General features: G+C 51.4%; 1 protein-coding gene across 1 annotated transcript in view; it reads left to right on the top strand.

Moving 5' to 3' along the window:
* CACNA1H (calcium voltage-gated channel subunit alpha1 H) overlaps positions 1-17,773 on the top strand; it is a gene marked incomplete at its 3' end in the record, with an annotated part of 220,244 nt that overhangs the window by 88,517 nt on the left and 113,954 nt on the right. Inside the window, exons 3-4 of the mRNA XM_084295770.1 lie at positions 14,551-14,662; positions 15,889-16,022. Coding sequence (XP_084151896.1) covers positions 14,551-14,662; positions 15,889-16,022 — 246 coding nt within the window. The remainder of the gene's footprint in view (positions 1-14,550; positions 14,663-15,888; positions 16,023-17,773) is intronic.

The following is a 17,773-nucleotide window of genomic DNA, read 5'->3' as shown; positions in this document are numbered from 1 at the left end:
CAAACACAATACGAGGCTTTGCTGGTCAGCACAGCAGGTGAAAAAGAAAGGCACCCAAACCCAAAACTGAAGCTGTTTTACACAAAAGGAAGAAAAAAAAAAAAAAAAAGTAATTATTTGAGATTGCTTCTCCATCAAAGAGATGGAGAAGCAATCTCAAATTGCACATGGCAATTGCGGTGGGGGTCTGGGCTGAGGAGTGCATGCCTGAACCTTGTGTGGCCCGAAAAGCAGCTGAGAATTGGCTTGTGTTCCCTCTGTCCAAAAGGGACAGCCAGCACTCGCTCTTTTTTCTGTCAGCTGCATCTTGAGATCCACTGTTTATTTATTTTGATAATATTCCAGTTGGAGGCAGAAGCAAGAGATAGCAGGGGTGAGCGGAGAGAAAAATGAGGGCTGTGAGGGGCTTTTCCTGGCTCACAGAAGCCCAGCCGTGCTGGCGTGGCCAGCTAGGACAGCTGTGAGGGTCACTGTGGGTTGCAGACGGCTGCAGACATCGCCTCCAGGGACCTTTGCCCCTTCCCATTTCAGCATCCTCGTCCCAGAACTGCTGGGCATCCCCTTACCGCAACCTTGTTGTGTCCCACTGCAGGATTTTGGTCCCTGGCTAGGCAGGAGTGAGCATCTGGAGGGCAGTGCATGGGGTTCTGTTAACACTACCAGGAATTGCCTTGTAGGCTTTTTTACTTGGGGACAAATACCATTTTCAGCACTTCTGCAGCATGGGCTGGTTGTTGAGCGCCGTGCTCCATCTCTAGGGCAGGTGGGGTTCAGATGCCACATTGCTTTTCTTATCCTGGGGGCTGGCTTCTCTTGGGGGCAGAGAAATAAGTTGCAGAGGCGGTCAGAAATCAGCTTCTGACTGTGAGATTCACTTGCATGGCCAGACACTTTCTGCAAGGAAAAAAAGAAGGAAAATATTTCCAACCGACCACTCCGGTTTGGTAAAATCTGGTTCTGGCTCTGCAGAGGTGAGAAGGCAATTTTGCCAGCAGTCAGAGCAATAGCATGATCCAAGTGAGAGTCAGTATGACCTGGTAAAACACCCACCACCTCTATTTCTTCATCCTCTGGTGGTTTTAGGCACCCGTCAGCGAGTGCCGAGCAGGTCTGACCTCAGCCCTGGGGACCTGGGATGCGACCCCTCTGGAGAGGGAGCTGGGCATCACCGTGGGGGTAATAACAGTTGTTTGCCTCTTGGTTTTGCCCACTGGTGATGCAAATGTGTACGTCACCAGGGACCAGAATAACCATATTTCTTCCTGTTGGCCTTTGCTATCCCTGCTGTGATAGCTGAGTCAGCAGGGAGCTGCTGGAGGGGGTGTTTTCCCATTGAGATTGGAGAGGCCCAGCGAGCCTTGCCAAAATGCCTTTAGTGAAAGAGCAGACTGGAGCAGAGGAATGGGGAAATCGATCAGATTTTCATGTTGACGTAGCTACTGACTGCCTACGTGATCGTTGTGCTGCGTGGCTGGAGATGCCGGGACCAGAGCATCCCGGTCTGTGGGCAAGTGCTGTCTCCCTTAACCTCCAGAGCTCTGTTAGAAAACCTTCACGCTCCCCAGCTCTATTAAATTAACATCATATTCACCCGTTTGAAACCCACCGAAGCTCTGGTTCAGCTCCCACGAGCTTTGCAGGGATCTGCGGTGGTAAAAGCAGCTGGAACCGTGCCACTGCTGCCTGCAGCCCGTGGCTTTGTGCCCCCAATTTCTTCAGCCTCTCTCCGGGCCATTTCCCTGCTCTGTGAGTTAGGCATAGCCCGAATCAGTTGTCTCTGAAGTGCTGCGTTTGAATCGTGCCTCATTTCCTCTGGCATTAAGGGCTGCATTTGTCATCCCGGCACAGACTACAGCTCGGATAGCAGGGAAGAAAGCCGGAGAGCTGTGCCAAGGAGGAAAGGCACACAGAGAGGATGAAGGAGCATTTGGGGTGAGCCGCCTGTAAAGGCGCCACTCGTGCAAAGAAGCCATTAACGATCGCGAGGCTCTCCAATACCACAGCAGCAAGGCTGGCAAGACCCTGGGTAGAAAAGGCACAAGGAACATCTTTGTGAACTAGGGGAATAAGTCCTTTTTTGGGTGCTGTCACAGCTTGTGGCTGATGGTCCGTAGGCTGGTCAGCAAAGGGGAGCGAATGCTCCAAGGCATCGGAGCCACGTGGCACCCCCAAAAAGCAGCAGTGTGTGTTCACCTCCTGGTCAGGGCAAAGGTTCATGTTTCAGCTGCCCAGTTATTTATTTCCCTGTGGTTTGTACAAGCTTGTTTAGGTGCCAGTGGGTTGTATTGAGACACCAGCATTCACTGGATAATCCAGGACTGCAAAGCGAAGAGGAAGCACCGCAGCATCCAGCCAGGCCAGATGATACGCAAACCCTCATGGTACAAGGGTTTTATGGGGGGTTAGAGAGGCAAAGGCCATCAAACCACACTGTGACACTGCTGTGACCAGCAGCACTCTGCGCTGGGATTTGCCTCTTCCACATTCCTCCCAAAGCTGCAAGATGCTTTTGGGAGGACTGCTGCATGGCATCCTTATCACCTGCCTAAATCAGAGCATTGCCCATGGCAGAGCAGGTCACTCAGTCACCCAGGTCCTTTCCCTCCTGAGATTGTTGTAAACTGGGGGGTTATTACATGGCAATTGTGGGGCACGGAGTTATTTGAAGCGGTGAGTAGAAAATCACTAGCTGATAATACCACTTGGTTTAAATTCGAGCCCATTTAAATGTCAGTCTAAACTGCCCCTTGAATCAAAGCTGCTGAAATTATTCTGGAAAATAATTGCCTCTATTCATCAGAAGAACATGCCATGGATCCAAGTATAACATGAAGTGTTTGATTGGGGAATTTATTTTATTTTCTCCCTTTTTTCAATATTGCAGTCAGGAAAAGAAAAAAAAAAATAAAAATAAAAAAGAAAGCTCTTTGCCAGAAATACTTTCTTTTAACTGAGTAGGTCAATCCATCAATTCTCTGTGCTGAGATAGGTGAGCTTTATCTGGCTGTGATGGATGTTGCTGCTTACATGGGTCTATCACGACAGCCCAGCTGCAGGAGCGCTTGGCGCTTTGGGAACCTCAGCTTCCTGCAGCTGAATTAAAAATATGCGGCTGTCCTAAACAGGAATTGTGAGCGAAGAGCTGGTGTTGGGGCTGACTGTGGTCCTTCTGGCTGCCTCGAGGCATTTGTCAGCAGCTGGAAGCCTTCCTGAGGACGGGTACATCTGTCCAATGTGCATGTGGAAGCGGATTGAGCTGAGATAGCTTCGCTCACTGAGCTCGAGCAGAGTTTTGGTAAAAACATCTGAATGCCAGTTAGGTTTAAAGGGTGTTTCTTGGGTGGACAAACCACGCTTCTTGGACCTCTTCGTCTTCTCCCGCAGAGCCCATTGTGGGAGCAGATGTTACAGACAGGCAGTACATCAGGAGTGTTTCACCAAACCATCCTCCAGGCCCCAAGCTGCCTGGAAGGAATTATTACCCTCTTCTTAACCCCCATGCACTAACTGCAGGGTGTCTGGGCAGCCCCTGCCCACAGCAGTGGTGAAAAGCAAGGACAGCAGCAACAGGGCCAAATCCAGCAGCTGGCAGTGCTCGGGGCTAAGGTGGAATTAGTTTCCTCCTCCAGGCAAACTCCGTGCCCCACGTGCATCCCTGGTTTTTACCTTCCTATTAGCATTTCCCAATTACTCGATACTTTCCGGCAGGGTGACATTTGGTATTGTTGTTTATTGACCCTGGGGACTGCGGCATTGACATTACTGCTACGGAGTGACATTTACATGGACACCAACGTCACGTTGGTATCGATAGTGGCAGCCAAGTTTATGACACAGCATTAACTGTGTGAGGCAAGAAGGGCACCTTCTGTTATTAATGCTGATACGCTCCAAAAAGCTTGGTTGTCCAGATTTCTAGCAAACTCAGTGCTGGGAAGCATGAGCTGGTCTCATGAGATGTGCAGGGAGGAGATTCCAGCTGCAAACACTTGGGATCCCCCTGGTCAGGCTTGGTGCCTCTGGTCCTTTCAGATCCTCCTGTACCCGTGTTGGCAGAATTGATTTTTTGAGTGTAATAGATGTTGGTTCTCCTGCTGACATGGGTATCAGCCGTGAGTGTGGCTGGAAATGGGCAGAGATGGGGTAAATCAGAGCCCAGGTGCTCACCAAGAACCCCTCCAAAAAGATGTTCTCCTGATCCTCTGAACTGAGCTTGCTGGATTGTAAAAACTTGGAAATCCTGCACAGAAGTTTTGGGGCACATTGAATTTAAAAAGACCACAAAGTTTTAATCTGAGTGACCTGATTTTAATGTCAAACTCCTGAGTGGAGAGTGAGGAGATCTGATGGAAGTGTCCCTGGCTCTGTGTGATATTCAGCTCATTAAAACAGGGATCGGTGATGCTAAGAACTGAAATACTGAAGTGTTTTGAAATTACCCCAGGCTACTCTGAAGCTGGGACCTGACCTGGGTGCAGGGGCTGCTGTGGGAAGAAGCTGAACCCCTCACTAGGTCTCAGCTTTGAGCCCTGTGGCAAAAAAAGTTGGGGGCCAGGGCTGCTTTATGGAGGGGGACGAAGCCAAAACGTGGCAGACCAATTTTTTAAGGTGAGCAGCTTGACACAAAGCAATTGAATCATCGCAGAAACAAGAACAAATTCTGTGGTTGTTCTCTGCCTTCACAAATCCCAACCCTAAGTGCCGTGGTGCTAACGGCATGCGAAGCACCTGGAACATCTAACACCGGGAGCAAAAATGTTCAATTTTTCTCTTTCCTGAGAATCAGATTAAAAAATTCTCAGTCAAATTCCTGCAGCGTGGGGCATCCCAGCCCCCTCGCACAGAGGGACTGGGAACTGCAGGTGCAAATCCCATGCTGGGGTGTTGGGTGCACAATGCTCAGCCAAGGGGCGGCCTGTGTGGTCGGGGGGGCTGCAAGGAAGGGGCTGAGGGAATAGGATATCTGGTCCTTTGGGAAGTTTTCTGCTCCTCTCATCCTTTAACAACCAGTCCGTGCTGTCCCCAGAGCTACTGGGCTGCACCGCAGCTTGTTTCCATCCCACGCGGCTCCGTCTGTAGCTGAAGGAAAGGACAGAGGAAGGAAAAGCGCAGCTGTTTCTCTTCCAGCACCTTTTATCTTTCAGCCTTTCCTTTGCTCTTGGAAACCTGCAGGAAGCTGGGGGTTGGATTCAGCCCGGGCGAGGTGTCCCCGAGTCGTCCTCCCCGCGGCATTTCCCTGTGCAGTCACCCGGAGGTGGGGAGGGCAGGGGGAGCTCGGGGTGCTGAGATGCTCCTGCAGGGAGGAGAAGCACTTAGAGCAGCTCATCCAGTAACCCCAAAACATGATCCCACAGGGGAGGTCATGGTGAGAAACCCTGGCCGTGTCCCAACACCACAAACGTGGCTCAGGGTCTGGCCGTCCCCACTCAGTCGGTGCCGGCTGTTCTGGCCTGGGAGGTGGCTGGGGGGGTCGGGACAGGCTGTGAGCTTTCTGACACCCACCGGGGCTCAGACCCAGGCTGTGTTTGTCCCCCTGAGGCAGCCTGCAGTGCCCTGCATGGGTTCAGGCTAGGATCACGAGCGGGAGCACCTCGCAGCCCGCCCGCCTCTTCCCGCTGATGTTTCCCATCTGTAAAAGGAGCTTCTCCTTACCCACCACGCTGTGCTCCAGCAACGTTTAATTTATTTGCTTGCTTTTTCTCACAAAGCACTTTTTTGCCGGCTGGAGAGATGACACAGGGAAAACAAAGTCAGCCTCTCCTCTTTGTTTTCAGGGGTTCCTGCTGAGTTCCCATCCCCGGGGCTGCGCCTTTGAGGCAGGGAGCTGGCGGGGCAGGAGCCGTGGGCCTTTCTCCTTGGGGACTTGTAGGAAAAAGGCGAATGGAAGCAAAGGTGACGTTTGCTTCCAAACGCGACGCCCCCTCCAGCCCCACCAGCAGGGCAGAGGAGATGTTTAGAGCTCGGCCTCCCTCTGGGTTCACCCCAGCAGCAGCATTTTGGCGGTGGAGCTGCAGCCCCGAGTTGCTATGACACCGGGCAGCCCCCGGGATGCGGCTGCGGCTCGCTGCCCTCGCTGCCCCGCTTCCCCCCCCAGGGATTTTGGCGTCTCACCCACGCACCCGCTGCTCGCAGGCAATTACCTGCTCTGATTGCTCACCCTCGCCCGGTGCCGCGCAGATAGGTGCTTGGATGTGTTTTAATCAAGTGAGTCACGCAGGGACTAGGCAAAACATTTCTGTCCTTGTCTCCTTAAATGATGGCTGGGTATTCAGTGAACATGAGATGCTCTCGTTTGGGTGGATTTAGTGGGTTCGGTGGCTGAACGGGTTGTGATGTGTTTAGGGATCATTTGGGTGTCTTTGGGGTGAATGGTTGTGGCTTTACCTCCAGCCCTGGCCCTGGGATCTCTGCACACAGTTGATCAGGACTCACACCTTGGAATTCCCAAGGCTTTAGGCATGATGTGTGGGAATGGCAGGACTGGAGGCTTTCCTGGGGCTCCTGCCAGGACTGTGCTTCACTCCTGAATGCACTGCTGAATCCCATGGAGTGCGTGCATTGATGTCACTTCAATCGATACAGCCTCGTTTCCTGCCGGGCCATCTCAGGATGCCTTCAAAACACGCTAAATGCATTCCCCATCATCACTCTGGACACTAACAGGCACTCAAGTAACGCAGCCAGCGGAGGTGATTTGTCCCAGGTGATGCGTGCTGGCAGGCTGGCGTGGGGAAGTTTCCCAGTGGGTTTGGGCACAGCAATGGTTCGCATCGCTTTGATTTCCCTATGTGAGCCCCAACAGGACAGGTTTGTGCTGTTAGAGATCCTGATCCTACAGCCCCAGGGACAGGGGAGGAGGAGGCAGCACCCTGCACCCCTCGAGGTGCTTTTCTGCCCGTGTCGTCCTTTTAGCTGGAGGTTGAATCCCCCAAAGAAGTGACTTGTGCACCGCCCGTCTCCTACAGCAGGCAGGGTGAGCGGAGCTGCCTGACAAATGACACGCGACAAGGACTTGGAGTTAACCACTTTTAAATTCATTATGGCTCCAAAAGATTGGCTTGAGCAAGGTGAATGATTTAAGGTGCATAATGGGTTGGATTTATCCTCCCTTTACTGCCACTGGACGATCTGTGAACAAGCTCTGATCTCGGCATTACGGCCATTACCCAGATTTGTCAGCAAAGGGGGGTTATCTGAGGACTGCTGCCCATTTGCGTGTGTCTCAGTGGATGCTAGAGACCGTCCCCGACAGGACAAACGCCAGCTTTTTCTGTGCTCAGAGCAAATACCTTTGGTGCAAACACATTTCCAGCTAGCCCAGAGTGCCAAAACCAAAGAGGAGGCGTTCAAATGGCACGGCACAGCCCGGGCTTTGCAGCAGGTCTCTGCTTTGCACAACATCCAGCGAGGCCAAGATCCAGGAGCTGTGCCCAGCTCTCCCGATCTCTGGCCGTGCAAGGCAAACAGCATTATCCCCACGTTGAGAAAGAAAAACACATCCTGCAGCAGCCGCTTGGCTTGCACACGTGTTGCCCAGGGTCCGTTTGGGCTCTCGTTATGGTTATTTTACATCTTATAACAAACAAGCGGGATGCAGTTATTCCAGTAACTCAGGCTAATCCTTTCTTAAACAAGATTTCTCTGCAGTCAGCCCGATCTCCAAAGACATGTGCCAACTTGGTGTCTTTCGGGCTGAAATATTGCTGCTGGGCTGCGTGTTTGTGGTGCTGGTGGGGAGGTATATATTTCTGAAGTGCAGCTGCCTCATTTTGTTTTACAATTCATAAGCAAACGAACCCAAATGATCCAGTGCAGTATGGGCACTAAAAATAGCTTTAATCAATCAACTTTTTAAAAATAAGAATGTTCCTTAAAATTCTGCCAGCACCAGCCAGCGCTGCCTCTCGGGATTTGTGTTCTGAGTCATTTTTCTTGCAGTTCTGTTCTTTCTTCTTCTTCCTTTTTATTTTTTCCCTGCTCCTATTTACCAAATATCGTCGCGTCCGGACTGTTTTCCATCATTTAGCATAAAGGATGAGGTGGATATTGCAGGCTTTTAAAGCTATTTTTGTCACTGCTGGCATGAGGTGATGGGAAATGTTACCCTAACTCACCAAGATGTTGACAGCACCCCTAAATAGGTACAAGGTACCTTCACTTAGGTATTTTTACACCAGAGCTGCTTCCCACCTTTGTCTGAGCCTTTTGGGGTGGCCTGTCCGTCTGTCAGGGGGCAAGGACAGATGGACGTGGTGGTTTTACTCAATGGGATGAGGCAGTGGTGGTGCCCACCCTGTGGTCCTGCTCTTCCCCATCCTGGCCACCCTTCCCTGCAAACAATTTGGTGCTCCAGCGCTGTGCCAGAGCCCAGCTGCCATCTCATGGGGTGAGTTTGCATGCAGAGGGGCAGCCTCGCATCCTCGGGGTCTGCTGGGCTGCTCGGGGTCCCACCGAGCCCTCCCAAGCCCTCCCCTGCCTCCCAAGGGCTCCTGCAGCCCTGCCTCTGCCAGGGACAGATGCTGGGCTGGGCGGTTTGCGAGCAGGTCCTTGGGTTTCCAGCTGGCCTCATTTCTGAATGGAAAATAAGGCTGTGATGTTGCACAGCAGGAATTACATCCCCGAGCCCTGCTGCCTTCCTACGAGAAGTGCATGCCCAGCTCACCAAGAGCTTTCCGAAAATCCCCGTCTCTCAGATGCGTGTGTATATATATACGTGCGTGTGTGTATATTTAGTGCATTAGTCACATCTTCGGCTATAAAAACTGAAACTTCAGTTGGCTGCTGCTTCTGTAAACATATGTTCTGCTTGTAACTATAACTTGGCTTTTATCGCTGTGTGTTATTCCTCAGCATCGTGCGCGGTACGTACAGATATGGCAACGGCAATAATCGCAGTACTGCCAAATCCAAGCATTTAAAATAACGGGTTAAGTCTCCAAAATCCCCTGACTGGCTTAAAAATAATAAGATTATGTGAAAATGGTAAGCACCATGATCCTGCCTTGCTGCTTTCCAGTGGCTGGGCGCTGGGCTCCTACCTTTCGGGGGCAGCTTTGCTGGGAAGCTGCAGCAGGTCCCCCCGCAGGACCTGGGCTTTATCAGCACATCCTTCGTCATGAGGCACGGGATGAGAGCAAGAGACTCTGTGACACAGCAGAAATACAGCCCCAGCATTTTTACTGTGTTTATTGCAGAAATATTTTCAGAATTAGAGTGATGGATGGTGGAGATTATCCCCTCGAAAATGGTGAGGCGCTGGCGGTGCTGCGGCATGGAGCAGACCAGCGCGTTAGGAGATGTCTGAGCCCTCCCTGTGCCCGCTCCTCTGTGTTTGTCTGTGCTTGTTACATGGACAGGAGAAACACCTGATGCAAAGGCAACAGGATACAAACCAGAACTGCAGGCATGGCAATCCACTGTGAACCCACGCAGCTTTAAACTGGGCATTGAAAACCTTGCTTTCTAGCCAGACTAGCAGTTTCTTCTCAAGTCTTTAATTTTTACATTTAACAAGGCCTTCAAATTTTTAAAGAAAATATTAGACTTTCACCTGCAGGCCAAGAAATCCCCATATAACATCGGGCAAATGTGTAAGCATCTTGAAATCTTCCAGAAACAGGAACTATCCACATGGTTTTGCTGGCTGACGTGCATGAAGCGGAGATCCGAGCCGCATCACTGAGCTCATTTCATGTTTCTGCTTGTGCCAAGAACCAGAGGTTTACGGGGGGAAAGAGCTGGGAGAGGTTGGGATTGCATTTGGGTTTTTCGATGAAGGCAGACTCATTCTTTTCTTCTGCCTGCAGCCTTCCACGCCGTGGTGTGAAATAGCACAAACCATCTCCGGAGGAGCTGGAGCCGACTGTCCCAGCTGGGGCTGGGCTTCCAGTTGAATTCTGTCTGTGGCTAAGTTGGCTGAGCTAAACGAGTGCAATGCTTGGGAAGGACACGGCTTATTTCTGTGCCTGCTTAAGTTCGTGCTGCTGCCATAAACGTGGTGGAATTAAGGCTCTTGTAAAGTGAGATGAGAGGGTCAGGCCCCCAGGGTGCTGAAGTTCTCCGGCTGCATTTCGTCCTTGTGACGAGCTCATGCAGGCAGGTCTCCGAAGTGAGAGAGGGGGGAAGAAATGTTAAATCAGAGGCCAAGTACAAACTTTTTCTCGGGTATCTCTTGCTGCATTAAGGCAACTTGTCTGTGTCCCACTATAAGATGCTGTACCACCTCAGGCTGCCTGTCGTGAGGTGCAAAGCAGCTCTGATGTCCTGTTCCACTCTGCACCAGCAGAGAGCTGTTTTAAAGACCAAAACAAAAAAAAGTGTTTCGGTGTTTGCTAGCTGGATTCCTTAACTAATTGGCAATATCCTTAGGAGAGGAGCGAGTCTTGCTGTGCAGCTGCCTTTGTGCCGGGTGAGCCTGCTCGAGCCCTGCTGCAGGGCTGCGGTCGGAGGCAGGAGGTGCTGGGGCAGGACACGTGCACAGCTCCCACATGGTTTTATTTTGGTTTGCCTATTCCTCACACATGTGCTGGCATTAATGGTGATGGGTAGGTGATGTGGTGCCAGTGACTGGCCCATGTCTTTGCTCTGGACTCCTTCAGTTCAGTTTTGACTGCTGGAAATACTCAAGCTGTCTTGAGTGCCCGTATGAACATCCATTTTAATTCTTTGTAAATCAGGTGTAGCTGGTAAGGATGAGCCAGTAAAGACCAGTCATACAGGCATGGCAGAGGGTCTTTATCCTCAAGTCACTGGTCTTCCCCTGGAGGGATTTTCATAAAACCCTGTGAAAACCTGCCAGAGAGCATCAGCACCAGAGGCTGTGCCAGCAGCAGGTGCTACCAACAGACTTTGAAGGCAGGATCCTCTTTCTGTGTTGCCGCTTCTGAACTCGGGGCTGGATTTTGGCACAAGAGACTGCTTCGACCCCGCAGCACAGAGCAGCCCCCGAGCACCACAGCCGCCTGCCTGAAGGGCGTTTGGGGGATTTGAGCTTGGCCCAGATACTTCAGGTGCCATCACCCTGGAACCTGCAGCAAAGGCAGAAGCATTGGGTGTCACCCAGGAGGCCTTTCTGTGCTGTGGGATTTCTGTTTCCATCCACCCATTTCCTCAGAGTTGGGCTCCGGGGCCTCTCAGAGGTGGGGTGGCTTCAGGGGGGGCTCTGGGAAAGTGGTCACCAAGGGCTAAAAGCACAGCTTCAGAGCCAGCAGCAAGGAACTGGGGACTGAACTGAAGTTGCCTTGAATATCTGCACGGTGGAGGGAGGATTAGTCCCGTCAGGGCAGAGCACTCAGGGTAATCCTGCTTTTGAATCAGGGAGCAGATCGCCGTCACTAATCTGATATGAAAATAAATAGGGCAGGGGCTTAAAGCTTTTATAGGAGCTGCAGGAGGAGGAGGTGGGCTGAGGAGCAGGCAGGACCCTTCGGCTCAGCACTTCCAGCCCCAGCACCTCAAGAAGGGATGGGGAACAAGGACTGGGGAAGCATCCGGGAAGCATCCAAGCCAGGAGCAGGGGTTTCCTCCTCCCTCCTCTGCTCCATTCTCCAACGAAAGCAGAGCTGTTCCCACAGTGCATTTCCTTCTGCTTCTTCAGACTTTTCTTCAAAAGCAGAACGAATTTTCTTATGTCTCTTTTCCGTCGTGTGGCTGTGGCTGACCCTGCCTGGTAGCTCCGAAAGCCTCTAAACATCTGTGACCACGGAGTAGTGGAAGAGCCTTTCTTTTTTCCTCCAGAAAACTGAAACAGCTCTTCTGGCTTCCTGAAAGACACCGAATTCAGCTTTGGTGTTAAGACGGGCTGGTGACAGTGGCATTTCTGTCTGTATGGAATCAGGGCTCTCGTTTCAGCCCCAGTGACAGTTGTCATGCAGGTGATTGTTTACACACAGCAACGAAAAGCCACAATTAGAGTATTTAGAAGAAAGAATGAAATTTTGAGGGCTGTGGTTCAGCAGAGCACCTGAACAAAGGCACTTCAGGTCCTGGGTGGCTCAGCAGGACAGGGGCTCTGCTTCGCAAGTATCTCCAGCCTCAGGTTTCAGCTGATCCTCTGAAACCAAAACTCAGAGACAGATGCTGGGTCCAAATGGCAGGCAGATTTTCTGACTGTATTCTTTTTAAAGTGTTTGTGATTTGGCATCAGGATGAGAAAGATCTGAGCAGCAGACAGGCTGCCTGCTCTCCTGAGGTCTCCCTTCGGCACCAGCCGTGCCTCTGCCTTGCTGGGGACAGGCTTTTCCTTTTCCTTGTTGTATCTTCAAACGTCCATGCTGATCGAACGTCGCTGTCAAAGCTGGTCCCCTCCAATGACTCACTTCTGCCAAATCGGTGTTTTCTAATGGGAGACGAAATCTAATTCTTGTTTGGTTCTGCTAGAAACAAGGGCTGGGGTGGCAGAGAGCAGGACTGAGAACAGCAACAGAGCGAACAACCCTCGGTGGATGGGGGATTCAAAAGCCTCATTCGCCCTTGCAGTGGGGAGAAGTCTGGGTTATATGAGCTGCAATGCTTTCCCCAGTGCCACAGCAGTGGAGGAGTGGGGTCAAAGCCAAACAAGTGCACGGCCAACAGGCTCCCCTCCTCTAGGAGAAGCAGACCCAATCCATCAACACTTTCTTCTGTGTTGGCTTTTTTTTTTTTTTTCTTTAAAGGGAAAAAAAAAATCCCCAAGTATAATAAGTGAAATGAATGCAATTGCAGGCACCCTGGGAATAGTCCAGGAGCCGTGTTTACAGGGAGTTCCACATGAATCCCATCAAGCAATGCAAATATTGTAAGGAGGATGTGGCCAGGGGTTAGGTTTTGTTTGGGTCTGACGTGGGCTGTTTTCTCTGTGGAGCAGGATTACCACTCTGCTTCTAATTAGTTGAAAGGGAAGGAGAGCCAGACAGCCCCTAAAAATGTCAAAAATCAGGAGGAAGTCGCTGAAGGGAGGGAGAAATGAAAACGAGCCGAGGCTGGCATTTCAGCAGCACAAAAGTCCTCTGGGGTTGTGGCCAGGGGCTTCACCTCCTCTGGCTCCTTCTGCGTCACCACCAGGGGAACCTGGGTTTTTATTTATTTGTTCAGTTATTTGTTCAGTTTATCCCATGCATTTTCACTGCAGACAAGTGGGTTTCCAAGCATGATGTGTCTCTGGTCCCCAGCATGGGCTCCAGGGGGTTCCTGGCTCTGAATTTTCCAATTAACCCCCTCTCTAAAATAGCAAGTGGTGCACCAGGCAGTGAAATCTTCCTCTCCCTCCTGCTCTGCTGCCTTCTGGTGCCTCTTGCTGAAGCCAGTGCAGGAGGGCGTAGGTAGGTGAAGTACTCCTGGAAGCAGGGATGGACCAGAGGACATCCAGAGGCGTCTTCCAATCTAAACCATCCTGTCCTGCTGTGAAAGCAGCAAGGGTAACTAAGGTAGGGTGGGTTTTTTGTTTTGTTTTGTTTGGGTTTCCAAAATAGGATTATTTTTTTTTGTTATCAGAAACAAGACAATGTTCTTTCTCCACGAGCCTTTGTTCACATACACTTGTGTGTTTGAAAGCATAAAGGTTTATTCATACACAGATGTTTCCAGTTATTTTCCCAAGAACAGTTCTCTCATTCATTCGTAATTTGTGAAACTCCTGTTTAGTTCCCCCATTTTTTTTTTTTAATTATTTTTAATAGTCATACCAGCAGCAGTAATCATAAGCTCTGGGCCTACTTTGTGCTGATGCAAATCACCACTTACTACACCGAAGCTATTAATGACAGCGCAGTTGAGCACTGGTGGGGCCTGTAAGACAATACAGCCTCTTATTTTTGGTGACTGCGGGTACATCCAGCCTTGAACCCTTTTCTTACCTTACTCAGTCTGTGCTGTGCAGCCTGTCTGCACCTGGGATTTCAGCATGTCTTCGTGGCTGCCCCTGCAGCTTATGCTGGTCGTGCTGGCTTTGTTTTCCTTACATCCTTCATAATGCAGAGCTAAGTCAGACTCTGCAGCATCTTTAGGATGGGAACGAGGAGAGCAACTCACTGGTTGGGGCAAGGAACAGGCTGTGAGCCTGTTTTCTGCTGCTGCTGGTGCCTGAATTCACTCCTCTCTCCTCGTCTTGCTTTCTGTAGCTTGGCAATGACAGAGTCAGTGCTCGCAGACATTTTGGGTGATTCGGTGGTAAAGCCATTTGAGATCTGGAGGTGAAATTTGCTGTGGGAGGAGGACAGAGGGGGCTGTGCTCTCTGCTGCCCTTTGACATGCACGAAATAGAGAAGAGGATGGGGGGGCTTCAGATGGAAAACGTGGCCTGGTGCCTCGCTGGGCTTCTCCGACTTTGCTGCTGTGTAGGAAATGAAAGGCATCCTTTGTCCCTTCATCTCAACAGGAATGCCTTTCCAAGGCCCTTTCCTCAGTTGCCAAAAACTTCAAACTTCAGCAAATCTGGGATGTTTGGAGGTGTTTTCTTTTCAGTTTGCGTGAGGAGCGAAGGGTCTTGGGCATGAAAATCGTGCGGATCCCTCACTTCCCCCTTCCCGCTGCCCCCTGAAGCACCGTGTGCTCTCCTTAACGCCCTCCCCTCACCTGGTTCGAGCACGTCAGCATGCTGGTCATCCTCCTGAACTGCGTCACCCTGGGCATGTTCCAGCCCTGCGAGGACGTGGAGTGCCAGTCGGAGCGCTGCACCATCCTGGAGGTAAGCTGAGCTCTCACTCCAGCACAGCCGGCGCCACAGGGACCCCCTTGCTGCCGTTCCCACCCCAGCCAGGTCGCTGCTGGCACCTCTTGGATCACTGTGGCATGTCCTGGGCGATGGGGCACTGGGGACTTGGCCACCTCAGTCCTTTCTTCATGAATTAAAAAGCACAGGACGGGCCCATGCCCACCAGCTTGAGTGCAGCATTGCCAAGTGCTGGGATACCTGGCCTTTGGGAGATGCATACCCATTAAAGCTTTTAGGCCCTCGTGCCCAGGCTGCTGTGGGGCATCTCAGTTCTCACTTCATCCCTCCCCAAGTCCTGGCCGTCCCCTCGCTGCCATATGCCCGCAGGGTTGGTTTTGGAAGCGCATCCCGGCAGCATCTGCTGCGTGGGCTGCACCTTGGCGCGGGGCTGCCCGCAGCAGCTTGGCTCGCAGGCTTGGAAGCAGCTGCTCGTGCCACCAGCCGAGGCTGGCACTGTGACACGTGGGGCTGTAATGCGCCCGGTGCATCCCAGTCCCTCGTGGACCTGCTGCTTTAATTCCTTTTCGGTGTCTGAGCAGTACAGGGAGGCCGGTTGGATCCTTCCAAGCAACACCTCCTGCCCCTTTCAGAGGTTGGTCCAGAGCTGTCTGCTGCTGCCAGGACTAGCAGAGTTTGTCATCAAACCCTCTTCCAGCCTTAGAAGAGGATCTGTTAATTGCAGAGCCAAGTAAACCTGATGAATTGAGTGAGAAGCCACTAGGCATTCATTATGGAATAAGATAAATTTTAGGCATCCAGCTTAGGGAAAGCATCACAGGTGAAGCATATCCCCTGTGTTAGATGGGAAAAATTCCTTCTAGGAGGTGTGAGCTGCCCCGCCTGGAAACTCAGCTTCCACTGCAAGTTGCTGAGACCTCCCAAACCCAACCACGAGCTGATGCTGAATCGCAGAAGCTCTGAATGCCAAGAAAAATGCCCTGCCTGTATGATGGCGATGTCCTCCCGTCTTTGCCAATAGATTAACAGAAGCTGCTAATGCTTCCCAGGCAGTGAACCAACCCAGGAGCTACACTCGGGGCTTGCTATCACCCCTCAGGTATTGCAGGGCTTATTTCTGAGCTCAGCAGATTACTTTGGTCCCACTGCCCAGCCTTGCAGCCTCTGTCTCATGCTCGTGTCTCTGCTTTCCCTCTCACTGATAAGAGAACTGACTGTAATAATCTTTTACTGGTCTCCAGGCGTTTGACGACTTCATTTTCGCTTTCTTTGCGGTGGAGATGGTCATCAAGATGGTGGCTCTGGGGATCTTCGGGCAGAAGTGTTACCTTGGAGACACGTGGAATCGCCTGGACTTCTTCATCGTGATGGCGGGGTCAGTAACACAACCTCACAAACTTGCCTTCGCCCTGAAAGCCAGAACACCCCGGAGAACCAAATCTGGAGGTTGTCCTGGCTGGTTTGCGTAATGTCTGGTGAAAGCTGCCAAGCTGCAGCCAAGGCAAAGTGTCCTGAGTCTCCTTTGGTTCAACCTCTGGCAGCCACACCAGGTTATGGAGTGGGGTGTCAATGTCAGGGCAAAAGCCTTTGGGTTTCCAGCAGTGATCCTTCAGCCAGTGCCATCTGTCAAACCAAGTGCGTGCTGACCTCGTCCTTGCAGTGTCCAGTACGTCCCAGTGCTCACCATTAAGACTGCCTCTCGCGAGGGGGTGGGAAAAGCACACAGAGGTTCAGCCCCCTCCTGCTCTGTGGCACCCTTAGAGTGAGGCAGAGAGGCAGAAATTAGCCAAACAGGGAGAATCCAGTCCAAAAATCTGGTTCAGAAGGTTGAAATCCCAGTGCAAGGAGCTTTCCAGACGTTGACCAGCAGCTGCTGTTGCTGATCCTCCCAAATTACAAGCACATGCACGTCTCCTGTAAACTTCTGTTGGTTTACATTTTAATACCGACTCCCACAGCTGCTTATTTGTGTAGGACGTGTTAATAAATAGAAATAATTTATTTGCGGAATCACCCAAGGAGGATCTGGCTGCTTTTGACATCAGCTCATTCACACCCATAAGCGAGTGTACTGAAAACTTGGCAAGTCTGAAACTTTCTTCTATAAATAAATGGGTTTTAGAATCTCCAGGCTCTCTTACCTGCTTAGTGTACCCTAGGAAGGGATAGACTGCTTTAATTACAGAGCTCTGCCTTATTTCTGAATTCCTGCGTTTGCAATGACCAGCCTGGGGTTAATTAGAACATTCCCGTAATATGTTGGGGGCATTTTTACCCTTGCGTTGGTAACGTGCAATCTTTTATGGAGTTTTGTTTTGCTCCATGTGGTGTGTCTGGCGTACAACTAGGACTGGCCCTACTGCCTTGAATAAAACATGACTTCCCCGAGCAGGGATTCCTTTGAACCAGTGCATGGCTGCAGCCTAGGAAAGAACAACGAAAGTTGTTGTTAATTACTTTTTTTCTTTCCAAAGCTGCTGCGGCAGCATTTAAGCCAGAAGTAGCAGAAGAGGGGGGCTGTGGCTAAGGCAGAGCGTGGGGTCAGAAATCTGATGTCCCCAACCAGTCCCCAGCTGTAGGATGGGCTCTCCTGCTGGGCGAGCAGAGGATCCTGCCTCATCAGACACATCATCACAGCAGAGCAGGGGAAGAAAGGAGCACGTGAAGGCAGAAGGAAAGGCAGAGCCCTCTGCTCACACCTCGGAGCGAGGTTTTGGCACGGGGATCTGCTCACACAGGACCTGGGGCGAGGGGGAAGGTGTCTGGTGAGTCAGTCTGGAAGCTTTCCAGGCCGTTTCCCCACCCTCCGTGGCTGGCATATGTTTGAGAAGAAGGAAAACTGCAGAAACACAGCGAGACCCCAACGGGAAGCCCTGCTGCCTGTCTGGTGTTACTCAGGCTGAAGAGGAGAGGTGGAACGACGCCTTCTATGCCTGATCCTGGCCATCTCCAGCTGATTTGGGTGTATTTGGGCCATTCCTGTGGCACTGTGGCCAGTGATGGAGGGCAGGGAGGAGGCTGGGGGTCTTCTCCTCATCCATCTCCACCATTCAACCCAGTTCCTGTTCCTAAAACTGGAGGCGGTTTTAGCAGGGAGCTCACGGCCGGAATTACCCAGTTGCTTTT

The sequence above is a fragment of the Netta rufina genome, assembly GCF_964035555.1.
Source record: "Netta rufina genome assembly, chromosome: 15".
In the NCBI taxonomy this organism is placed as follows: domain Eukaryota; kingdom Metazoa; phylum Chordata; class Aves; order Anseriformes; family Anatidae; genus Netta; species Netta rufina.
The sequence above is the reverse complement of the archived record's forward strand: the minus strand, read 5'-3'. Positions and strand labels throughout refer to the sequence as shown.